Source organism: Seriola lalandi, unplaced genomic scaffold (assembly GCF_002814215.2).
Source record: "Seriola lalandi dorsalis isolate HSWRI2012SDOR001 ecotype SW California unplaced genomic scaffold, Sedor1 jcf7180002054684, whole genome shotgun sequence".
Classification (NCBI taxonomy): domain Eukaryota; kingdom Metazoa; phylum Chordata; class Actinopteri; order Carangiformes; family Carangidae; genus Seriola; species Seriola lalandi.
The window spans coordinates 419,332-446,057 of NW_019525237.1; the positions used below are offsets into that span (position 1 = coordinate 419,332).

Below are 26,726 nucleotides of genomic sequence, written 5' to 3' on the forward strand. Positions count from 1 at the left end.
ACAGCTCCCACTTTACGCAGCAGCTGAGTAGCTGAACAGACATGGACACGTCCAAGCTTTAACTTTGAGCTCGCCTCTCTCTCTCTCTCTCTCTCTCTCTCCCTCTCTCTCTCCAGCTTGCTCTCCTCTCTCTCTCTCCCTCTCCTCTCCTCGCCTCTCCCGCTGAGCTCCGGGGGAAAAGCTCCGCTGGCAGCCGCGGACGCATGGAGATCTAACTTTGCTCCAGTTTTCGGTCAGTCGGTCAAGTTGCGTGGAGGCTGTTGTGTGGCTGCCGTTGTTTTGCTGTTGGTTTGTTCACGAGTCTCCTCATGCGTCGGGAATGCCATGGCCACTCCGAACGCACAGCAGCAGCACCAGGATTATTTCAGATCGGTGAGCAGCGAGTCCACCACCTACATGATGGTCCCGGCCGGCGGGCCGAGCGGGACGAGGCGCAAGGAAGCGCCGTCCAAGATGTGGGTGGCGATGGTGGTCATAGTGGTGGTGGTGCTGCAAATTGCCTCCACCACGGGGCTCTTTGTCTACCTGAACATGTCCATATCAGAGGTAAGAGCCGCTTTCCACTCGCTTTACGAGTTTGTGTGCTGCACGCTGGGTTTCATGCGGCTCTTTGTGGGAAGTTTGTCAACTTTTCACAGCATAAAAACCTGGAGAAATTCTCTATTGGGCATTGAACTGACAAGTAAAATCAGCATGAGGTTAAACTTACAGCTGAATGACACACATACACTCTCACTATGACTGAGAAACACGAACAAATAGCCACATTTGTGCACAATAGGAGGTTATACGCTGGAATAGCTGATATAAAAAGTAAGACTTGAGAGCAGATTTTCATAGAAATGATCATTTTGCGTTTCCCGGGAGCTGGAGTGACATTTTTGTTTTAAGGAGTAAGTCAGCTCTGGAGAAGCTCGCCCCCGCTTTCCAACTCCTTCAAAGAATGTGATCCGGGATCTCCAAGCGAGTGGAGGCAGAGGGGCAATAAGCGCGTCTGTCTGTCCGGCAGCGTTTATTGAACTAAACGGGTTAAATTGCGTGCGTGAGGGAAACATGTTGGAGCCATTTGGTGACAGGCAAAGAGCAGTCAGAAGCTGTCGAGCAGGATCGCCTTGAAGTAGGTTACAGATGTGGTGTGCAGAGATGAAATATGCAGTGATGGAGGGGGGACATCCCCAAGCCATTGTTATCTCTTTAGATAAACATGATACTGCTCTCACGCGCCTGTAGCTGTCAGCTGTGAACGTATAGTGATGCTAAAAGGTGTTTTAATGAACACATTTTGAGGTCAGAGCATTTGAGGTTTGAACCTTCACTATTGAAATTGTTCAGCTTTGCCTCTGACACTGCTGCAGCTCCTCAAAGTCAAAACGGACAGGGTTTCTTTGTCCTGGAGTTAAATCTGCTACTTGGTGAGAGATGCTGTTGAAAGTACAGTGATTACAGATGAACTCATAAGCGCTCAGTGCAGGGAGGCAGAAATGCGCTTATCAGTCTTTTTAAGACTGATATAGGTGCAATAATAAAGATAAAGAGCCATGACTCCATCTGTGGCTTCCTCTTTTCTCTGTTTCCGAGGAAAAGCTCACACACAGAGTTTGGCATGAGTTGAGGTGAGTTCTACAGTGAGCTGATACTCTACATTGGGGACGGGGTTACATATTGGTCATTTGGTAAATCTGCAGGGATGAAGTTGGAAGCTGATGTGTGAACCCCAGCAAGAGGCTCATTTAAACTGTAACTATACCCCGTCAGAGAGAGGAAGCCGGCTTCGGCAGGCGTGCTGCTGAGCCTCTGCCACACGAGAGCCAACGTCTGTCAGGAGATGTGAAACGTGTCACGGCTTCTGGTGGACGTTCGTACAAGTTACACAGGTGTGCGTTGTCGAAGACCTCCACCGGGGAACACGTGTCGCCTGCAGCTTTCAGCAGGACGGAGGAGAACTTCATCCTGAAATCCAAAAACTTGAGTTTTCAGAATATCTCTACCACGTTTTCATTGAGCGGGAAGAGGCTGAAAATGGAGGCTTATCTTTCTTATCAAGTCCTCTTGGGAATGAGGAAGAAGGAGATATGACATCTGACGTTTTCTTGTCCACTGTGATGGAAAAGCATTTGTAAACCGAAAGGATCAAATCTGTAGCTTTTTAGCAAGTTCGCATAGACGACATTAAATGAGCAACAAGTGCAAACATGAGTCCAGAAGACTTTTTTGCTGCTTGGTGTATTTTAAAATCCCCATCATGTCTGACAATTCAGCCTTTGTAACCTCCTTTGGGAAAACTCCCATTGCAGATGTAGTGGTCATCATGTAGCTGATCAAAGCTGCTTCTTCTTTTTTTTTTGAAGGAAGACAGATGCTGAGGTTTTGGTTTAAAGTCCTTGACAACGTTTCATGGAGCAGGGGAAATCCAGGCCAGAAATAGTGTATAATCTTATGATACGCTGCTATAAATAGCTCAGGATAGCTGAGATACAGGTTCTTGTCTTGATTAATGAAATTACTTTGGTCTGGTTAAACTCACAGAGAACAGGCACATTCATGGCACGAGTGACTATGTGAAGACAGAGGGTCAAAGTTTATATTAGATGATAAATTAAAGGTCCCATATTTTAAACTTTTCCTTTTTTATTTAAAGTGTTGATCTATTTGTGGTTATAAGAACCAAAAACCATCTCAATGTAATTTTACATCCCCTCGTTTAGTCTTCTCTCTGGAGCTCCAGTAACAACAAGTCAGTGAGCCAATCAGACGAGAGGAGGCTCGGAGCCTCTCTTCTGATTGGCTGACTGGTTTTTGAGTGATCCAATAAAAATATAGGAGATTTCAGGTAAAACACTCAGAGAAACCAAATCCTGCAAGATTTGCAAGGATGGGTCCAGGTGGGCGGTGCTTGGGGCATGGCTGAGAGCTGTGACCGTTTTGTTGTGACATCACAAAGTTACAGGAAGTCCCGACGGCTGGTTTAAAGGCTCAGTTTCTGAATACAGGCTGTGTGCATTTCTCTCTGTGGACTGAGGCTCTGATACTTTCACAGTATTAATATAGAATCTAAACCTGCTTTATGATCAAACAACACATGGAAATCTACTTTTATACAATATGGGACCTTTAACATATCAGCCCTCTGGCGCAGTTGTTGGAAAACACCCGTTTGAGTGACATTTCAAGGCAAATTTAACAGCAACGTTAGAAATATAGTGAAGGATAAATGGTTTCTGGTTACAGTGTATGTTAGGCCCAGTTTTCTGTTTCATATTTGACCCCTTGTTGCCTCTCATGACAGGAAAAAAATATAAAGGCAACTATATTAGACTTTGGTCATGTCTGCTTCCAATTGACTTATTGGCACCGATGTTGAATAGGCAAAAGGCGTCTGTAGAAACGTGTTAAAACTGACTTTATTACTTTATTGATGAGATCATAAAATGAATCATGACTTATTCATGGATTAAACAGCTATTTTACAACTTGAATAATGCGTTGATTTGAGTTTTTCTCCTCTTACACATCAGAGGTGGCAGGAAGTCACATAAGGAATAGTTTAGTGTTGATACTGGACGCAGACGAAATGGAAAACATGGAGCTTTGTGTCTGCATGTGGGGGATCCCCTGGTTCTCATGCGAAGGCCAGCTATTTTTAATCTGGAAACAGGCCCTTCTTTGAATCGCACTGGAGTTAACACCCCCATGCCAGCCTGGGTAAGACAAAGGAATACTGGGAACAATGAACATCATATAATGAGGAACGCTCCAGTGTTGCCTCAGCGCTGCCGCATTCACACACAAACAAACACACACATGTAAATACAGAAGATCCTGGTCCCGTGGGTGCATGACCTCTGTGGGGTTTTTGTTTTACTCCATTGCTGCTGCTGGATGAGACACACTGTGCAAAGCTACTAGACACAAATATACAGAACTTAGGGGTATATCAAGTTTGAGCTATACAAACATTCAGTCACCTGTGAATAAGCTACCGACTTCACACTTTTGGTTCTGGACTTCAGACAAAACTGTTGCTCTTTAGGAAGCTGTGATGGGTGATTTTCCTCTTTTTGAAAACATTTTATCCAAAAAAAAGATGAATCAAAAAAAGAAATACTCATTGATGACAAATAGAAATTAGATGCAGCCCTATGTAACACTCTTTGAGCGCTTGGGGCATCGCTGAGGGTGCTGACTGTTTTGTTGTGACATCACAAAGTTACAGGAAGTCTTGACGGCTCGTTTTAAGACTCAGTGGACTTTGATACTTTCACAGTATTAATACCAAACCTAGACCTGCTTTATAATCAAACTACACATGGAAATCTACCTTTATACCATATAGGACCTTTAAATTTATAACGTATGAGCATGTTGTTTGATAGAAATCAAAGGTGGATTTTATAAGCTTAACACTATATCAGATGCAGATTGTTTATACATTATGTATCTGGACATCCTTTTCTTTTTTATCGCTGTGGATGAAAAACTGGACTCAAGATTCAACTACACGGACCATGTTTCAGCTGCAGTTATGAGGAAAGTCTTTATGTTGCGTCACGTATCTGGATTAAAACCTGATTCATGTCCTCATAGTTTATGACTTCCCTGATCTGCGTCAGATGAGGCTCCAGATCTGTAACAATTCCACTATTTCATTTTGTATAAAACTGAGTCTTTGATGTTTGTTGCACTCGTTGACTCCACCGACAAACAAACAACACACTCATTTCTGTGTGTGTGTATGTGTGTGTGTGTGTGTATGGGTTTGTAGGCGTAAGTGTGCAGTTACCCTGATTGTGTGTCCTTTCCTTACACTTCACTGGTCCACTTGATTATTGTTTGGGGTCACTGACAGACTCTGACTCACCCTTACATGCAACAATACTCCCGCTCTGTTTGCATGTGTGCATGAGTGTGTGTCTGTGTGTGTGTGTGTGGTCTGATTCAGACAGAATGTGGCTGTTTGTTAGGTGTGTGTGTGTGTGTGTGGATGTGTGTGGTCCACTTTGCCAGAGAAATCACCAATTTTTGTCTTTCCCGTCTGTGTTTTTGTGATTTAACTGTGTCTTTGTGTGAATTTTTTTTTTTTTTTTTTAAATCTGTGTGATGACCTGATGACCTCCGATCACAGAAAGAGGAAAATCCCTCCAAACATTCAACATTTTCCAGCCCACAAGGGACCTGCTGTAGTTTCAGCATCAGATCTCAGTCTCGGTGTTGGATTAGGTGTTATTGCTGCAGTAAAGCTAGAAAACTTTAAAAGTAGATATGGTATTCAGATAAAATATCCTCCTCCTACCAGCCATAACAGAGGATCTCAGTGTCAGAGAACCATATAATTACATTTTGAGAGCTTACAGTCGACAGCGCTGAACTCACAACTCACATGGATCAGAGTTGGAACTGCTCTCCTCAGATTTGTGTTTAGATCATTTTCAGCTTGTTTGGCCTCGGCAACAACTGTTGCCGTGGAGAATGGACGAAAAATCGCTATAGATACAGGCACGTCTGCAACGATTAGTCAAATTAACTGATGAGTCGATCAACAGAAAATGAATCAGCTGCTTCCATTATTGTTGGGGAATTGTAACGGGATTTTTTCATGAAGCAATTCATCGACTAATCGAGAAATGAATCAGCAGATTCGCTGATAAAGAAACTAATGGTCTACGAGTGTACGAGGCGACTTTGATGCTACACAACCCTGTTATAGGGCTTATTTAAGCTTGAATCATCAAACAGACATTTGTTTGCTGACTCTCCAGACTCCCATTAATGGTTTCTTTAAAAAACAAATACCAGGTGGCATCAACATGTCCCAGTGGTTGTAATCACACTGTCCCCAAGATCAGTTCCACCTGACACCCGACTTTCTCTCAGCAAATATTCTGCCTGTATGTTTCTACTGTTAACTGTCAAAACAAGAGAAGAATGCCTTAATCTGACCACGGCAAGTAGGAAAACAATCTGTGGACATGTCAACAATGTTCCCAAACAAATATAACCACACGGCCACATTTCAGTGGAATTTTAGAGCTGGCGTTACATAATCTCAGCTGTGTCGGTAACTGCTCGCTCACGCTTACAGATTTAGGCTGGACTCGTTTGCTGGAAATCAAACATGTGAACTCTGAACGACTGAGTCGCCCACTTGGCGTGGTATCACAGGAACGTGTGGCACTTTAAGTGAGTGGAACACAGCTAGACAAGTTACCAGAAGTCTCTCTGGTTTGTGGGCATGTCCGAAGATAACGAGTAGAAAATAGTGTTATCAGCATTTTAATATCAGTCGATCTCACCCCCTTCTCTCACACACACACACACACACACACACACACACACACACACACACACACATAACCATTTCTCCAGTCCGGCCTCCTTGTGTGGCCTCAGCTGCTGTTGCCAAGACGTTTCTGACATAACCTCCTATGGCGGCGGTATAGAACAGTATGGGATGGTTGTTCCATTAGAACATAAATCCTCTCTGTGTTTATCCCAAACGTTCACACCGGATCAGGTTTTATTAGGAAGGGGCAAGGTTGAGGTGACCATTACAGAATCAATGAACGCCCTAACAAGAACGCCAATGTGCGTGTTTCTGATGTGTGTTGTGTGTGTGGGGGGGGGGATGTGACACGTGTGCATCACAGGGGGTTTGGTGTCGTGTGTGTGTGTGTATGTGTTGTTACCTCTTTGGGACCTTTTCTGGTGCATACACCAACCTTGTGAGGACCAGTAGTCCTAATGGGGACTTGGTCCTAATGAGGCAAAACGTCATTTCTGAGGTCCCGGTCCGCAATCAGTGGAAGTCAACGCCATGTCCTTACAAGGATAACTGCGCATCAGTGTGTGTGTATGTGTGTGTGTGTGTGAATACCATAGCATACAGGTGCATGCTTGTTTATCATTAGCAACCAGTTTTGTGTAAAATCAAATCCATCACTTCAAATATTTGGATTTAATTCGAGGCTACTAATATAAACATCCCACACCAGACTCCATTGCCAAAATACACTATTCTCCCTCACTCTATCTATCACTCCTCTCTCTCTCTCTCTCTCTCTCTCTGTCTTTTCACCTCCCGCCCCCCTGCAGTCTCTGTGTGTTATGGTTCAAGTCCACGTTAGAGAATCCAGTTACAGTCAGTTTGAGGGCTCGAGGGAGGGGGGACGAATTTTTCAGGAGTGACACAAGCATTTTTTTTTCTTTCTTTTTTTCTTTTAGGAGGCAGGAGTTTAGAAGTTAAATGGTTCTCTGCCAATGTATGTGTGTGTGTGTGTGTGTGTGTGTGCATCTAAACAGGCCTTGGGCATGTCTCCAAAGTTACGTAAGGTGTTTATATGGGTGTAACACGCAAAATGGTTGGCTTAAATGAGCATCGTGCAAACCAAGTAGGAAGAGCGTTGCGTTTTGTTGTGTGTCTTCACGAGTAAATGACGATGACAGGGCCGAAATGAAGTCAGTTAAATATCTTGCAGTTTCTGTTGGCTGGCGCACACAGAGAGACCAAATCCTGGCCTTTTTCTGACACTAATGGGTTTGTTTCTTCGTGCTTACCAAAAACACCGCAGTCAAATATGACACATAGAAAAGAAAGAAGTTTCCTGACCCACTTTCCTGACGTTCCCCATTGGATTTTTCTTTTACCAGCCAGGTAATATAGTCACTGAAACACTGTCAGGGACACACACATGTGTTTTGAGACTTACGGAGACACATTCATGCACGCACGCTCCAGTGTTTTCACGACCAGGTCATTTGGACGAAGATGAAAAGGAAGACAGGGATCAGAGGAAAGATGAGAAAGTGGGACTGAGAGTTGAAAGAGACAAAAGTGAAGGGAGAGGACAGGCGGAGATGATGAGGAGGAGGATGAGCCTTGTGCATGAAAGAGATGAGATCTGGAAAATACTCTGCATGTGGGTTTTAATCTGTTGCACAGCAGGATGTAGACAGAGATAAACAACAGTCCAAATTATAGCAGCAGAGGCGGAGACATCCCAACTTCAGCTACTGTGGGTCAAACTCCAAAAACAATAAACTGTGATAGAAATGGTGGACTGTCCCTTTAAATGATGAATTGGCGATGAGGCAGGATTTTTCTGTGGGTACTGTCGTGCAGCTGAGCACCGTTCAAACCCACAGAACTTTATTGAAAATTCTAGTCAAGTTCCCGAAATTTGCAAAAACACCAAATATGTCGGTTTCAATTTTGAGCAACTGTGTGAAATCTGGAACATTTTCTGGGGAAGAAATGTTACAGCTACTATCATCCTGGGTTTGAACAATACTGACTGTGTAGTTTATACCCTGATACAGTGTGGATGTTGTTTTCTAAAACAATTTTTTTATAAACTTAAAGACAGATTTAATGAGATTTTAAGATGTTGGAGTTTAGCAAAGCATACCCTTTATTTTACAATTAATCCTGTGTAATCCTGCCCAATTTCAGAAGGTGAAAAATACAACATGCTGCTTTTACTTTGCATGCATTAAACAAACAAGATATAACCAGTTAACTTGTGAGCTTTAGTTGTATTTATAGGTCTATACAGAGCCCGGCTAGCTGTTTCCCTCTGTTTCCAGTCTTTATGCTAAGCTAAGCTAACTAGTTGCTTCACATTTATCAACAAGAAGGCAAATAAGCTTATTTTGCAAAATGCTGAAGTAAGAAGATCAACAGTAACGTTGTAAAATTACAAAATAACCAGGTTATAAATATCTCCATGTGCAATTTTAAGTGATTTTTAAATGCACCTTTAAATCCCACAATTCTTTGGGAAATTGTGCAAGTGTGTTGGACAAGGGTTTGCGAGCTTTCACAATGGAGTCTTTCTTGTTTATCTCTGAGGATAAAGGAGATACACCACAAAGCAATTGTTAAATACACTACTCCACTTCACTGCAGCTGCCCACGTGACTTAAATTTAAAGGCCTCCTGAGAGCTCGATCTCAAAGACAGTAGTTGTTATAAACCATGTCGAGTGTCTTCACCGCAACACGTGAAAAAAAAAACATCTCCTGAGTCACATAAATTGTCAGAAACAAGGAAGAAGGGAAACTGAAAGAGAAGAAAGATGGAGAGGAAAAAGATTAATCATATCACAGAACAGGAGAAGAGTCTGCTGATCTGATAGAGTACAGATCCACCACACACACACACACACACACACACACACACACACACACACACACACACAACCTTGGTTTAACAGCTTGACACGTGAAAACAGGATATTTACGTTCCCATGTTGGAATGCTCATTAGGATGTGGCTACAGCTGTGTGTGTGTGTGTGTGCGCACGTGTGTGTGTGTGTGTGCCAACAGCTGGTGCCGCGCTGTGTGTTATCACTTTGTTTGCTCAGTCAACATGGCTATAAAGTGCTGATAAATGATTGGAGGGCATTGAAGCTCCTAATGAAGCCCCCGTCACATCTGGTAGCTGATTCCAGCGCAGCTAACTTTCCTGTAAACCTGGTAGCAGCGTCGCGTCCTCACCGCTCCCTCGTCTTCACAGCATGTCGAGCTGCAGAGTTTGCAGGTTTCCTGTTGACTTAAAGGCTTAAATCCACATTTTCACATTAACTTTGATTACCATTATTGCTGGCTGATCTCATACAGCAGCTATTCAACATCCACTTCATGAAGTGTTTGTGCCTCTGAAGGTGTTTTTGAACCAGCTTCTTTTTTTTTTTACTGAGGCAAGGAGAAAAAGGTGCAACTAAGAATTATTTTCATTATAGATTAATGTAACAATTATTTTCTCTAATAATCCATTGATTATTTGGAATAGAGGAAAATTCCCATCACAGCTTCCAAGAACTCAAGGTGACTTGAGAGAATACAAAACATTTTAAACCATTTTTTGCTTTTGAATCTAATAAGAAATCAAAATTATTGAGGATTAATTTGTTTTTGATCAACTAAATAATCAATTGATTCATGATTTCAGCTCTAGAAAGGCACACAAGCAACAAAAAGTAGCATGTTGTTGTTCAATATCTGCATATAACAGCTACCAGCTACTTTGGTCAGCGTTACCATTCTCATATCAGTTCAACAACTTCATCAGAATAATGAAGAAATCAATTCAAAGCTAAGATAATACCGAAGCCACGACCGAGCAGCAGGCCGGTCTTTTAGTTACCTGAGAAAGAGTTTGTTGGCGTCAGATCAGAGTCCAGCTTTTTTTTTTAGTGTGTGCTTGTTAAATGATACAGACTTTGCAGAGTAATGGAGTCCATGCTTGAGCTTTTACTCCCATATATGATCCGATAATGAAAGAATGATGCCGGTTCCTGTGCGAAATTGCCCAGCTGACGTAAATAAAAGGCTTTACAAACTATTTTGTAATTTATAGCGTTACTAGGAAACAGATGGATAAAGACGTAATGCATGGAAGGTCTCCTCAGCGTCGACCTCCCTACAACAAAATGTCCTTTTTCTCGTCCATCCATCTTCCTTCATTTCCACTGTAAGGGCAGCATGTGGCTCCCATCACATGGTAACCAAAGCCATACTTCCCCACCCTTCTCCATCCACACATGTATCATACCAAAGACAGGGGCAGAAGAGAAGCTGCTTCGCTCTGTTGGAACATGTCCAGTCAAACCACAGCGAAACCTTGAGTTTGGTGGGAGGTGACAAAAGTGGGAAAAGGGGGGAAAAGAGAAAAGGAAATAAAAGAGAAAGAAAATGGGTTTTCAAGGTTTATTTTATGTATTATTTTATATTTAAGAGGGACAATGTAAAATACCTTTATTGTACCAGATGTAGCTAAACAATCAGTACAAGTGATGGACAGGCTGCAAAAATAAATCGCTTATAGTAGATGCTGTTTTCGAATGTGACCATTGTCTTACCATCTTTTTTCTTTTCCACTAAAAAAAAATCCTATCAAAACTGCATTTCAAACCATCATGGCATTAACAGAACTACCGAAATCTCCTGAAATCCCTTCAGGTTTAGCAGCTCTGAGGCAACACACACACTCGTGGGCTTCACCCAAAAACCTGGAATTTGTTTATGTTGCATTCATGTTGTGGAAAATGTTTTAAATTAGCTGAATAATGAGTGAAACTGTCGGCTCACAAATCCCCAACATCACCAGTAGAGCTGTTCTGATTTTAGTCGATCAACAGGAAGATCAAAGATAAGACATCAGCTGCTGAAAGTTATTTTTCTCTATTTCTGAAAACTTATAAACCAAACGATTACGAGTCTGCTGATTGATGGATAAGGACAATAAATGTCAGGTGCAGCCATGGTCACCACGACAGCCACAACACCACAACAAGTCAAAGTTGCCTCAGTTATGTTTTGTAATACAGGACAGTCAGAGCTGACTGCCCCTTTAAAGAAAAGTATTTTCTTTCTTTATTTCTTTCTTTTATTCCATTTATAGTTTGGCTAGTTATTAAAACTGTCATGGAAAGTGATTTCTTGAATGGCTGCAATCCAGTAGTTAATAAAAGGGGCAATAACAGGCCGTTATATTGGAAGCCAGTGTGTCTGTCCAACGTTTGTGTAAACTGTATGTGTGTGTGCACTATATCCTGTATTTGTGCACAAAACCTTTGTGACTGTGTGTAACTGTAGACATAATTGGTGTATGGCCATTGTCAGGCAGAGGAATGTAATAGACACAAAGAAAATGAAAGTGAAGTTACCTCATTTACTGCTGTGTGCAAATGTGTGTGTGTGTGTGTGTGTGTGTCACCTGGTTAGCCAATGGTTGATTGGATGGAAAGTTCTTCGCTGGACTGACATGATCTAACCCTGGGAATGGGCCGACATCTCTGTCCTGGCACAAGAAGGAGGGCTTGTTAGTGTCAGCTGAAGTCTGTCTAGTCCAATGTTTTCCTCCCTCACACACACACACACACACACACACACACACACACTCTTGTTCTCCCTCTGATATCAGCGTTTTGACTCCGAACAGGGTAACGAGACCCTCCCGTCCCTCTGTCAGCTCTCATTTCTGTACCAATTAAACAACCAGTGAACTCTTTTCTCCTCTCTCCTCTAATCTCTCCCCAATTATCTTTTGTATCTTTCCGCCCACTTCCACCACAGTTCCCTCCTCCATAAACCTTAGTGTTGGCCGTCCCTTTGTCTCTTTCATGTCTCATTGACTTCGAGGAACACTTGGCGGTTTTGGCATTTTTCGTGCGGGGGCGTTGCAACCCGTCATCGTTCCTTTTGTAAGATCAAAAAACCACAAACGCATTATCGCCGATGTTCCAATATCTCAGCGCTGCACGGAGCTCAAAACTGAAGCAAATGTTTGGCTCTGTGCTCCATAACACAACTCTAGCTCATTAAAATCTTGTACATGTGTGATCACAGGTCATCCATGAACTGATGAATCAAACTCTGAGCGCGGATTTTGGCTTTGTCTGCAACCGCTGAACGGAAAACCTTAATAAGAAAAACTCTTGGAACAGAGGTGAAATCATGAACCTGTCAAGCAGCCGGTTAAAGCTTCCCTTCAAGGCTGTGACTTTTAAATAATGTTGTCGTTTTTTTTTTTTGGTAGACTTTTTGTCTGTTAAGAGCTGGAGCCGAGCAAAGGTTACGAAAGCAGACGTTGGCTGGGAGGCGAGAGTTACGGCACCGTAACGCCGACATTTTAGCTCTCGAGGAAATTAGACTTTGGAGGAAGGACTCACCAAACTGATTATGTTGAGATCAACATCGCGGTGAGTCATCTTAAAATACGTAAATCCTTGGCTCTTGTATGTATTAAAATCTTAGTGGAATTCGATATCGTAACTGAAGGCTCAGTTGTCTTTTGCAAGGATCTAAATCAAATCAAGCGATTCCAGGACTTTCCAGAGCCAGTAAAGAAATGCTAACATACTGTAGTTGTTTGGACAGAAACACAGAAGTCTTGTTTTGGATGTCTTGGTCTCTTGTAGAGGAGATAAAAATCTTGCAAGAATATTATGAAAACATGTGTCCAATCTGGGATTGTGTTTCCCTGCCAGTATAAAAATAGGGATCCCAGGCCGTGGTGCTTCCAAAATATTATGGGACAGATGAGAAAGATCTAGAGTTCGACTTGGAGAGATTTTAAAAGGTTGAAAAGACCAAAATCACTTTATTTAATCAGGAAGTCACATTGAGGTTGAGGTTGGGCACAGAAATAACTAAAATAAATATAAACAGCAGAGACACAGAATCCCAGTTGAAATTGAATAAAAGGTTTTTTGTATTTTGTACATTTCATTATTTTGTCCCTTAAATTGCAGCATTTCAGTATTTACGGGACAGAAATGTTTTAAAAAGACATGTGTTGTTCTGTTGGGCTGGAGCTAAATGCTAATGCTAATGACAAAGCTAACAGGCTGATGTTTAGCAGGTATAATGTTTACCGCCAACTTTAGTTTACAGAGTTAGCGTGCTAACATTTGACAAAGTATTGGACAATATTGACTTGATGATGGCGCTAGATAAAAATGTCAGAAGAAGACTAAGGTGATAATTAATCCTCTGGGGACTTGAATCCATCCAATAGTTGTTGAAACACTTAATAAAAAACTAAAATGTGAGATATATTTCTGTCTGGACCAAAGTGTTGAACCAAACTCAAACCAACATTGCTGTCCCGAAGAGCCTTCCCGCTAGCTTGGCTAAAAATCTGCAAAACGTTGGTGTGAAATAACGAAAATCTGAGATCTTATTTCCAATAACTTCACCATCCTGCTTCAGATTCTCAGAAGCAACGTAACAGCGGCAAAGAATCCCATCAGTTCAGATCGCAAACAGGATCGGGGTTGGCGAATGTGCGAGTCGGCGGTGTTGACAGCATTGAACGCTCGTCAGCACGCTGCACAAATAAAAACAAATGTCAATAAACAGAAAAGGCTCTAAAGTGTGGTCAGGTCGGCGTGGCTTTGAATTCCAAGTCCGGTACCAAACAAAGCTGCATCCATCCAAGTCACAGCTGGAATGAGAACCACATTGTGAATAATGTAACAATGAAAATTTTAAATTCTGAGCAAAACATGTGGGATCCATTCTCTGGAGGATTTTTCTGTCATCGGGAAATGCTAATGAATTCTGAACCAACTGCACACACTCGAGCACTTTGTCAAGCTCGTGTACGTACGTGCGTTTGTTTTGATTCTTCATTCGAGTAAAATTATATTTCAACATTCCTGCTCCGTCAGATTCTTGAATCCTGCTCGCCACGCCGCCATCGCGACTTTTAACGTCTCAGTGAATAATCCCAGCCTTTTATCTGCGTCCATTTCACGGATTTGCAGCCTCTGGATCAGTCACAGCGGTAACGGCAGCTGGTGATAACCTTTGACCTCGGCTCAGTGGGTTCACATGTGAGCGTCTCCAGTGCCGCCTGTAACATCGGCACCTCTAATAAAAGTTTAAACCTTTTGCTGCAGTGGAATAAAAACTGTGTCTTTTCTCCCTACAACATTAAAACTATAACCAACCAAGTTCCTCATTAATGATCATGTGAAATACCTGATGGCGAACCATGTTTTCATTCCCCTGGACATAACGGCACGCCGCCTCGCATCCTCGCAGTTTTTGAGAGCGGAAGTAAAGAACAACCTCTTGATGCCTCGTATTGAAGGATACGCAGGATGTGTCGTCCTTCACTGTTAGTATTCAATAAGCTATGAATACAGAGTGATGACGAAGGGATGACATGTTTGTAGTCCGAACCACCACGTGTAGAAATGTGTTTTATACACTGAAAATGACATTGCATGTATAAGGAATGAGGGAATATGGATATGAAAGCTTAAATTGTCGTTTTTTTAGCCGTGTTACAGTATGATTTGCAGGACGTAGCAGCGATGGAGACAATTATAATAATGTTTTGTATCTTCGGCATAAATTGCAGGAGATGATTCACCGTCCAGGGAGTTGTGTTTTTTCAAAGTGCAGAGAGTGCAGTGTGTTTGTTGTGGTCGCTGGTGACACCACAAACTACTCATCCGCCAGAACAGTAGCTTCTGAAAGTCAGGCAGTCAGTCAAGCACAAACACACACACACACATGGATGGATGGAGAGAAAGGGAATGAGATGCAGAGAAGAGAATCAGGAGTCGAACCAGGGGCTCGCTGCTCACGTGGTATCCGCCCTAACCACTCAGCTATCGGGTCGTCCAATGAGATTCATTTTCTCCACCAGTTTTTGTCTTCTGTTGGTCGAGGACGTTATATTAAAAAAGAAAAAGGTCTTATTCAGCCTTATTTTCAAATCTCTAACTCCGTCCCTAAATTAATTCTAACCTCCGTCCTAATAATACTTTTCCAAAGTGCTCACGTTCCTTGTTTTTCATTCTTGTGGGGAGGTGTGGACCCCACCAGAGAAAACACACGTCAGCTACAGTTTCACCGACACTTGCTAAGGCCCCACTCGCTTGAGTCACTCTCGCTCACCACCTCCACACACACAAAAACATTTACAGACGCAGTTGCCCACCCATGCTGGTCCTTGCCCACCCACAGCAGCAGCAGCAGCAGCACAAAGACCCAGACTGCATAGCTTAACACTCATTCCATCACTGCGTGTCCTTCGGTCCAGCGTTGGCCTTTATTGAACCTGAGTTTTGTTTGCAGCTACATCATTTTCTTCACTGTAATCTTATCCACGATGAAATCATCCAGTCACGAATTTAGCCTTGAATTTAGCCTTAATTGCATGAAACAGGCTTTTGCTAAAGTAACTGTTTATGAGAACTACAGCTAAATAATCCGAGGTGACGTCAGGTTTACACAATGATCTCCAGCTGTTTGCCTCATTTAGATTTGTTGCCACGTAGCCGCCATTAAGCTCGTTTTAAATCACCAGTTGCATCGTGGGTCCACAGCTGATGTCAATGATAGTGCGCCAAACGGGTCCGACCAATGTTTCTTTGCTGTTGAATCCCATCATCCACTGTGTTGCCAGCACATTGTTGGGAAGACTCACAAGACAAAGATTCACGTGTTTGCAGAGTGAGGAAATATCATGTGACCACAGCAGTGTGATACCATCCTGGATGCTGCTGTTCACACGGCGTCTCAGAGACGTATTTACCTTTCACCTGGCACAGTTTGCCAGTTCAGTTCACTGCTGGTATTTGAGAGCAACTTCCTGGTGATAACCTTGGAAATGACTGACTCGCCTGAATGCACCGTCTTATTTTGGAAAGATCCGCTCTCTGAACGCAGCTTCCTCCTCTTTCTCGTCTTCCGTTACCGTCGGTATGTGTGCACAGGTGACAGAGACAAACTGGAATGTCCTCACTTCTTCCTGCTCTTTTCTTTACTTCTTTCATCCTCCCTCTACTTTTTTATTTTTCTTTCTCTCCCCCTTTCTTCTCGGCCAGATGACGAGAACCAGAAACTTAACGAGAGCAAAACTTTATTGGGGCTTAACTCAGATAAAGTCACACTCCTATAAAGTTACAATAAAGTCTTTGTCTTTATCGCGACTAATCTTAACAGCTTTTTTTTATTATTTTTTTTTATCTCAGCAGTAACATTCTCAATTGTTTTAAGGGACGAGGAAGTTAAAAAGAAAGAAAGAAACAACCAGAATATCTGCAGGCAGGTCCACCCAGCTTTTGTATGTCTTTAAACCTTATTTAAACTGGACGCAATCCAAAACAGCAAAATTGACAAAGAGAGGTCAAAGTTGCACACGCAAAGACTGGGAGTGGTAAGTGGCGTCTCGCTGTGGGGTTGTGCACACCATTACGAACACTGGCACTCGCAGACAAGTGCACGAGTAAAACAATTACCTACGGAGGTATCTATAGCACACACACACACTCCTTAGATCACTTGCAGCATTCTTGATTGAAGCATAGTTCACACACACTGAACTGGACACAAAGGAATTGACTGCCTGCCAGTAATGTCATTAATGTCTCTAAGCAGAAGCAGGCTATGGTCTGGATTGATTTTCTTTAAATATGTGGACCATATGGAGGGTTTTCTTGTCTTTTTCTAGAAGGAAGAATCTCTACTTTAAGCTCATTAACAAATACTTTGTATCTGGTTTGTTGGCTGCGATTTAAAGTTCCAAAAGAGAAATCATAGCGTGTCAAACTGCGGAGTTGTTTTTCCAGTTTCTGAGTTTGCTTTGTATTTGACTCCAGTGTCTCACACCAGAAATTAATTTGGTCCAATGGATCAATTATGACTTCTCACTGAGTGGAAATAAAGCGATCTTCTCTATTACAGACTGAGTATTTAAAGGTCCCATGTTGTATAAAGGTAGATGTCCATGTGTAGTTTGATTATAAAGCAGGTCTAGGTTCTATATTAATACTGTGACAGTATCGAAGCGCTCAGTCCACAGGGAAATACATAAAGCCTGTATTCAGGAACTGAGCCTTAAAACGAGCCATCAGGACTTCCTGTAACTTTGTGATGTCACAACAAAGCAGTCACCACTTCCAGCCATGCCCCAAGCCCCGCCCCCTTGAACTCATCGTCCAACCTTCCAGGATTTGGTTTCTCTGAGTGTTTTACCTGAAATCTGCTGTATTTTTATTGGATCACTCAGAATACAGTTGACCAATCAGAAGAGAGGCTCAGAGCCTCCTCTCTTCTGATTGGCTCACCGACCTGTTGTTACTTGAGCTCTAGAGAGAAGCCTGAGAGAGGAGATGTAAAACTACACTGAGATGGTTTTTGGTTTTTAAAACAACAAATATATCTTCTTATGAATGTCAAAACTTGAAATAAAACACCAGAAAAGAGTAAAACATGGGACCTTTAATGGTATCTTTACTGTGTTTCATGTTATAGATTACAGTTTCGATTCTGTGACATAAAACCAAGTGGTTGCATTTACAGCTGAAACACATCTGGCACTTCCCTCCACACCAACTCACCCGACAAGGCCTGTACCTCCTGATCCAGCTGCAAACAGCTCAACAACGCAGCGATAAATCACCGATTGTTTGAATGTAGTGAGTGTTTAATATGCTGCATTGTCCGTCTGCTCTGCTCAGCTCTGCACATGATACATGACACTGTCATACTCACATGATCCGCACGTACTTTCGAGTTGCCCTTAAGTGTCCACGTCAATGCCACCGAGACGAATTCTTGTTCTGTGATTGTGTTCGGGTGATTAAAATCAAGATTTCCCTCATCAATTTAAAATTACCCTGAAAGCTGCAATTAGAGCAGCTTTTTTTTTTTTGCGTCAAAGCTATCAGCTAAATACACGCTCATTAAAGTCAGAGTTCAAAGAGAGAGCGTTTGAGCAATTCCAATTCTGTGATTGAGATTTAATCGCTGTTATGGTAACTTATTGATCCCTGATTTGATTCTGATTTGCAGTTACTTCAGAGCTTAGTCACAGGAATTTAAAGCAGGACAGATGAAAGAAATCAGATACAAAGACCTGTAATAGTAATAATAACCCATTGAGGCTCTTTCTGTTTTGCACTTTGAGTGAGAAGGTTGAGAAAATACCTAAAATGTGGTGGGAAATAACAATATCTCCCTGTCACGGCGCATGAGTGAGTCAGTTCATTTCAATTCATCAGACTTATCTCTACAGTATAAAGAAACCTGCTGCTGTTTTTATCTGTGGAAATTTATAAAGACCAAACACACATTCCTAGATGAACCGCGTTTCAAGGAAAGGAGAAGTGAGTCACTGAGAAATGAAAGAAGAGGTAGAGTCACTTTTAGGCCAGAGCCAGGACTTCCTCATGCTTCGTGATGAACAGAGATTTGAGGATATTTTGTGTTTTTATTCTTCACAGTGTCAGCTGGTAAAATGTCTCCGTCTTCGCCTTTGACTCTGCAGTTTGATTCCTTCAGTGATGCCGGCATGTGAGGCGAGGCCTGGTGGTTGCAGGAACCCATGTTAAAAGCAGCGGTTTCTGTTCTCCAGTCCACTAATGATTGTGCCTTTGGCTCCGCTTTTCTAAATCCTTTGCTGAGAGTTGTTCTGTATGTGCGCTGGGGTCTGGCAGACCTCCTGCGGGGGGAGTGTCCGTCTTTTCACTGCAGACAAAACCTTGGCCCGTGAGCTAGAAACTCACAGTTTATTCACTGTTCATAATGAAAATGGTCTTTATTTTTTCCTCGTAAATACCTTTGTGCACGGCTGGCAATCAGAAACTCCTGATCTCTGAGAAGGCTGCTGGTCATTAAACATATAGCGGGGATGAATCGGATTGCTCTAAACAAATGAGTCAATGTCGGCACCACCCTGGCCTTCTGCCAGATGCACTGAAGCCCTGAAGGGATGATAAAGTCCAAAAGAAACACACACACACACACACACACACACGCAGGGGCTGCACATAAACCTGCACCCATACACATACATTCACATTAAATACCTTCAAAAATCATGAATATAAACCCATGCATGCACACGCACTTAAAAGTACATAAACACACACGTGCATGCGTAAAAACTTGCACACACACACTGCACACTGTTACCTTGCAAACATACTGTACGACTCCTAGTTTAAGCAATGCAGCTTTTAACGATCGCTTTGGGCCAGTTTTTACAGCAGAGAGTCAGAGTGCAAATATCTGAGCGCAGATGAAGAGCCAAACGGACTTTGCCAAAGACTCGTCTTAACAGTCAAATAGCTGTTACTTAAGGTAATAAATCACCAGCACACCCTACCTCATAATAAATACAATGCACTGGGTGTTTATGACTGTTATAAGACCTCCTCTAAATTAGTTCTGCATATATTTTTCAACAGGTCTCATTATTTCCAACACCATGACTGCTAATCTCAGCTCTGCAACACAAAAAAAAACAAAAAAACAACATTATGAGGCTGTTTGTAAATTAATGAAACCATTTATAGACGTCGGTTTGTTACCACTGCTTTTGTTTTCCATGTGTCCGGGCTCCAGCGTTTGTCTGTGGGGAATCAACGATAAGCTCGATAATCAGTCTGAATGTTTGTGTTTCTTTTAAGTTCATACATTCAGCGTGACATCGTGTTCATGTTTACCCATTTCTTGCTTGTTTGTTTCCTTTTGCTGTAACTACTCGGCCAAGAATAATATTTAAATTCCTTTGACATCCAGAACAGAAGCTGTTTTTTGGGGTTTTTTTTACAGATGGTAACTACCTAGAAAGATGATGTTCTTAACCCCAACCTAACTGAGTGGGTGCTGATCAAGTCATTAATTAATCTCCTCATAATCTATTTAATTCATTTGCAGCTTTGAGGTAATTTTGATGCATAAAGATTTTGCTGACACTGCACCACTTCCTGCATACGTATGCTTCACAATCAAGTGTATTTTAATTTGAAGGCAGAGGAAAGTCTTTTATTGTGACATAGCCAAAAACTAGATCAGAAAGCGACGGCTGTTGTTGCAACTTAGCAACAGCAAACTTTTAGCAGCTGGAGGTAAAAAAACCCTGTTGAGGAGCTATGTATGTTGTCAGTTTGGTTCTGGAGAGGAGAGATTGTGTAGCATGAAATCGCCTTCAGGGGAGAAGAAGTTCAATCAGCGCCTCAACAGTTCCACCCATGCAGGTGCTCTACAGTAACAATACCCGCCATCATTTCCTCAGTGAAGAACTGCAGCTGTTTGATTGTTTAAGTTATAAGTTAAAACATTACACACCTTTGCAAAAGCCGTTTTTTTCTCTGTTACTCTTTCACTCTGACGACACGTCCCACACAAGCTCGATGATAATTTGCAATGATGCATGTCTCTGAAAACCGGCTAGAATGCTTCACTCCTTCAGACGCCTAATGCATGGGTGGCGGTTTACTAAGCAGGGGTATAACTCAACATGATGAAGCTGGTTCCACCGTGCCGTACGCTCAGTGTTTTTGTATTTGACCTCTGTACTTGTGTAGCTCCCTGCCTCTGTGTTTGGGTAATGTGATTTATGCTGCAGTGCCAAAGCAAGCGAGGTCTCAGCTGTTATTTCACCCTACTATCTGTCTTATCTGTTTCGCTGCAAAGCAGAGAAAGTGTACTGATATACAGCCAACTCTCTGCCTGTCTTTTGCCTCTGTGTTCACTGTTCATCCCCCAACACACACACACACACACACACACACACACACACACACACACACACACTCTTGGTCCAGATCTCTGGCCTGCTGGATTTGAGTTACGTGGTCGCCTTCTCCTCTTCCTAATCCCTTCAAATGAGAGTTTTGGTCTGCCAAGGAACTCCCAGACCAACACACACACACACACACACACACACACACACACACACACACACACACACACACACACAATTCTAGCCAGGTTTCCAAGTGGCCCTCTGAGATATTCTTTTCAGGGTTTGGTGTCCATCGTGGGCCAGCCAAACACACACACACAGTCACTCTCATACACACTGAGGGCAGGCCACACACACAGATACACACACACAATACATATGTCCATGCACTCAATCACACACACACACACACACACACACACACACACACACAGGGAGGGAACAGTGAAGCATTGTTCGCTGCTTCCTGAGAGAATCGGAATCAGGATCACAGGAGCTATGTCAGCCTGGACCCTTCCTCTCCCTGTCTCTCTCTCTCTCTCTCTCTCCCTGTCTCTCTCTCTCTCTCTCTCTCTGTCTCTCTCTCTCTCTCTCTCTCTGGAGCCCAGTCATCCAATTCAAATGGACAGCCATGAGAGACCACATGTCCTCTGGCTGAGGAGGGATAAAAAGCGCATTGATCACTCAAAAATATGTGTGTGTGTGTGTGTGTGTTTCCTCTCGCTTCAGCGATGATGATTTCCAAAAGCAGACCAACAGGGACTATCCCAGTTTAGCCCTTGTATCTGGAGAACAGTAGTTAGCTATAAATTACTCAAGTTCAGGTTGAAAACCCTGAAATAACTTTATGACAGTCTGAGAAAGATTTTCTAATCTTTTTTTTTTTTCTTTTGCTGTTTTGGCTTCAGCCGCTCTGCAGTTGCGTCACTAAAGAATCTAATCTGGAAAGAAAAACAGATTTCTAGGATGTAAACATGCAGCGGAATCTCTCTGTAAATTTATCATTTATTATATTTTAAAGGAACAATTCTGCTAAGTATGGCTGGGTTTTGAGGTTTCTGTCAATATTGAATGAACTGAGTATTAAATGATGTCAACACAGGAAGCAGTGCAAGAGCATTAAGTCTAAAATTAGCAAGGTAATTATTTAAATCATGAAAAGCCACTAAAAAGGCTTTTGAAGCTCAATCCCACAAATTTGTAGCAAATTTCAGCCTGAACTAAAATGTGTTTGAGGTCAAAGGACTTGAATTCAGTCGGTTTGAAGTTAGATTTGATTCACATTTATATAACCAACGCACAGCTAATTGTCTTTAGTTCTGGTCTTGTGGGATTTACTTTTTCACACACCTAAACACAGCATGTCCTCTGGTATCACTGGTGTCATCCACAGATACAGGCCCTTTTTTCCTTGAAAGTCTTCTTCATGTTGTTTGTTTAATTTTAAAAAAAGGAGAAAAGTCACTTTAGCTGACGTTAGCTACCAGGTGTAGCCACTTCTTTGGTTTTTTGCTAGCTAGCAGAATGGTTTTGCTAGCTAGCAGACTAGCCTGTTAGCTAACAAAAAAACCAAAGTTTGTGATTAGCTTACTAACAATAATGAAAAATCCCAACTGTCTTTGTAAGAAAAACATCAGGATATGTTGTTCGTTCAAACTATTTACTATTAAAAAGTGACGTGTTGTGGTCATTCGGATACTGATGATTGATTATTAGCAAGCCTGAATGCAGCATGTTGCTTTAGCCGCCAGGACTTTACACCGGAAATCACAGTTCGCATGATGATGCCATAACAGTAACCTTTAACTGACATTACCACACACCTTCAGCTACATAAACTTAACTACAACAGAGACGTGTTGTGTTGTGGACGGCTATGATAATCCACGTATTTTGATGTTCAGGTATGACCACTTGTCGCCTCTCATCACCTGAAAGCTTCTGTTCTGTCACCGGATAAACAGAAATAATTCTGAGCCAAATATGTTGAAATTCAGCTCATCCTATGTGTATAGTGCTGATGTGGAGATGTGGAGGTGTCGTGACCAAACATCTGTCACTGATAACGCCCGGTGAAAATCATATTTACAGACACACTCACCCACTCCCCTTTTTCCTTTGACACCTGAGCCAAGATCATGCATAGTTATTCAACTTAGTTTAACAATACAACAGAGAGTTACATCAGATCTCGTGTGTCACGAATGTTTTTAGCATGTGTTAGCCTGCGTTTGGCCGCTCGACCGGGCCGGGCGGCCTCATTGTTTAAGAGCCATGGGAAGGACGAGTCATCGATGTCAACGCACTGACAAAATATGTCGCTCAGGGGACGTGTGCACAGGGACCAGCATTTAAGAGTCACTTGCCAAAAAAGGAAATAGTCCCTGTGAGAGGAGTTTGGTATATTTTTTTATTAAAGAAGAGCGGCTCAACTGCAAAGCAGATCGAGGGGCTACAGTTCTACTAAGACAATGATCCTCTTCAGACCTTCGTTTGGGAATTAAAAGTAATTAATCAAATCTCTGTCAGATTTCACTTCTATTGCAACACAAAGTCGACATGAGGTTTTTCACCTTGAAGACCCAAAACTGACTTCATGTCAGTCTTACTGATTTGTTAACGTTCAATAATCAGTGTAACTTGTTCCTGAAATGATAGCTAATGGTTTTGCAATTTTGGGATTTGGCAAAAAACACTGTGGATTTGGCAGAGAGTAACTACTGTCAGAGGAGCACTCAGGAGAAGGCGTCTTCTTGTTCATCTTTAAAAAAAAAAAGGGGCAGTTCCAGTTGCATGGTAAGGATGTCGAGGCTGAGTCGCCCCCCCCCATATCTCTGGAGGCATGCATGTCTATACTGGCCTAGAAAATCCCCTCACATTTTCCTCTCTGCTGTCCAACAGTTTTTGCTCAACCAGAAACACAATGAGCGCAGGAAAAAAGCTGATAAAATCACTCAAACGAAGATCTGATTTCAGTTCCTTGACCTCAAAAGGAGAAAAGAATATTGTTATAATGCAAATCAATGACAGGGCGATGTAACAGAATAGTCATGTGAGAGGAATGAGAGGCGAATTACACTGATACAACAAGCCAACAGAGCTGCACAGTTTGGCTCGCAGCAAATGGTAGAATGAGGAAAGTGTATAAGAAATGGAGGAAAAGTCCATTTTAGGAGACCAAACTTGGAAGGAGGAAGAAGCAGCTTGGTTCCGTCGGCGCTGGTGCTAACAGAGCCGGCCAGACTGTTCAGTGTAGAGGAGAGCAGTTACATTTCAATGCAGAAATAGCTTCTGAGAGAAGAGTGAACACTAATCCTGACATAAAAAACAAGTTTATCTGACCTTTAATTCTCTCAGTAGCAAGTTCAGAGTGATAAAACCCAAACAGGCCTGGAGCGTGTTGGTCTGTTGATCGGTTGGACCATCGCTTCGGTCTAGACTGGAATATCTTAACATCTATTGGATTGCCATGAAATGCTGTGCGGGACATTCACGGTCCATAGAGGATGAACCTGGATGACTGTGGTGATTCCCCTTACTTTTGATCTAGCGCCAACATCAGGTCAGAATTTGACCTCGTCCAATCCCAGACAGCAGAATGAAACTTCTGGCCTGGGCCCTCGGTCTGAGTTTGGCCCATATACTTCCACATCTGGGCAGATTCCGGCAGTTATCTTCTGGTGGTGGCTAACAGCCCAGAGGATTTTCTGTGTGTGTGCCAGAAATTGGACCAGATGTGGAAGTAGCATATGATAATCATGCTGTGCATGGGCCAGACTGGGGCCGTGGAACTGGGAGTATGCCGGACCAGAAGAAACACAAGCATGTGATTTATTTTTAGCCTCCACTTTATTTTGTGTCCAGTGCTAATTAGCAAATGCTAGCATGCTAACATGCTTAACTATGATTCAAACACACATTCTGGGATTAAAAACACCCAGAATGGCATTTTTTTAAATATTATATAACTACTAAAATCCTGTTGAGTGATATAATGTAGATTTGACTTATTTGGACGACTAGTTCCAAAACTGGCAGGAAAACCCTCCGAGCAGAGGAAGTACAAAATCAAATTTTAGGAGTGAAATAGAAAACAGCAGCAAGTGTTTAATCCAAAGAAACCTGGACTGAGCTGAAACAGGAAGTGGATATATAGTTTTATGACTGTATATTGCACGATATCTGGATCTATCTCTGAAATTGAATTATCTCCTGCTCGGGGAGAAGTTTCCCCATGCACTTTAAACCAAGAGAAAGCAGAGTACATTAAGGTGGTGATAATGCTTGTGTGCATAGCTTGATTTAGCCTCTGGCCTCGTCTCCGTGCACTAATGGAGCAGAAGAGTTTTTTTTCTTTTTCTTGTTTTCAGCTTTATCTGCTCGCTAGCATGGACAGGACTGTTTCCCATAATGGATCAAACACTCCCTATTAGCCCTGTCAAATCTTAATGGACACACACACACACACACACATGTATGCATGCATGCATGCCCCGTAAAACCCAACCTTTCATTCTCATATACAAAAGACACTCCTCAATAACAATCAATCCTTCAACCAGAACCACCGAAAGCAGGGAGTGTGTTTTGGCAGAGGCGCCAGGAAGAAACGAGGCCGACTTTCGCTGCGCCGCGCGAGCTCAGATCCAGTCATGCATGTGTGAACCTCCCCAACACTTCTGACAGTGGTAGCTGTCATCACACGCTCCCTCACAACAGTCCAACTGTCTCTGCCCAGACTTCACTGTCAGCAGTTTTTGCTGTGGATGTGTCCTGATTGTATGCAGATGATCTATGGCAACCTACTGTGCTTCCTCTTCTCTCATCGCCATGCCGAAAGACAATGAACAATACGTGAATATGCGTGGCCAAAGCAACAGGTTTTTAAGCCAAGTCACTGGCACTCAGTGCATTTATTCAAGTATGCCACTTAGGGACAAGCTAGTTGCTGCCCACAGGAAAAAGTACTTGCCAAAATAATGGCTAAAAAGCATTGAATACAGTTTTAGATTTATGCCTGAGCACGTTGTGTGTAGTTTACTGACACCGTTTTTAGGGTTTTGGAGGATGTAAAAGTTCTTTATGCACTCTGCAAAAAAAATTTGACCTCATTTTATATTAAAGGCCTCCAATGTGCACCGACTGGAATAATGACATGTGTATCGAATTAGACTCATTATGTTTCGTCCGCGAATGTCAAGCCATTTAAGACGTGAGTCATGCTTTTCAGGACCGGGCAACATGTTGAGACTGTTGAGATGTGGCCCCGTTTCTTTTCCCGTAAATGCCCTGTCCTTCCCGCTTGGTTTGAACTAATTTACACACACACACACACATCCAGTTACACACACACACACACACACACACACTGCTATCTTGACTAGGAACAGGGAGATCTGCTCTTGCATCAACATGAACTGTATCACAGAGGAAAGAGAAAAAGAGGCTGAGAAAGAAAGGGGAAGGAAAGTGGGATGGCAAAGAAAGCAGTAAAGAGAGAAAAAGAATAGAAACCACAGAGCGAGAGAGAGAGAGAAAACAAAAGGAATGGGCTTCATTAGAAAACGGGGGTGAAGCAGAAAGAAATGAACACAAATAAAGAACAGGAGTGAAGGAGTGCAGCGCTGTAATCTCTCTCTGCTCATCAGTGCTTGTTATAGAGTCATTAGCGGGTCTTTCAGACCGTGACGCTGACAACCTCCCTGAAGGATACACAGACACACACACACACAC

The 26,726-nt window shown here is 42.4% G+C and overlaps 1 protein-coding gene across 1 annotated transcript in view; it reads left to right on the plus strand.

Annotated features, from left to right (window-relative positions):
• Positions 1-26,726, plus strand: part of tnfsf10l (TNF superfamily member 10, like) — a 62,145-nt gene continuing 35,419 nt past the window's right edge. The window contains exon 1 of the mRNA XM_023422688.2: positions 1-546. Within this exon, the coding sequence (XP_023278456.1) occupies positions 325-546 (222 nt within the window). The 5' untranslated portion in view covers positions 1-324. The remainder of the gene's footprint in view (positions 547-26,726) is intronic.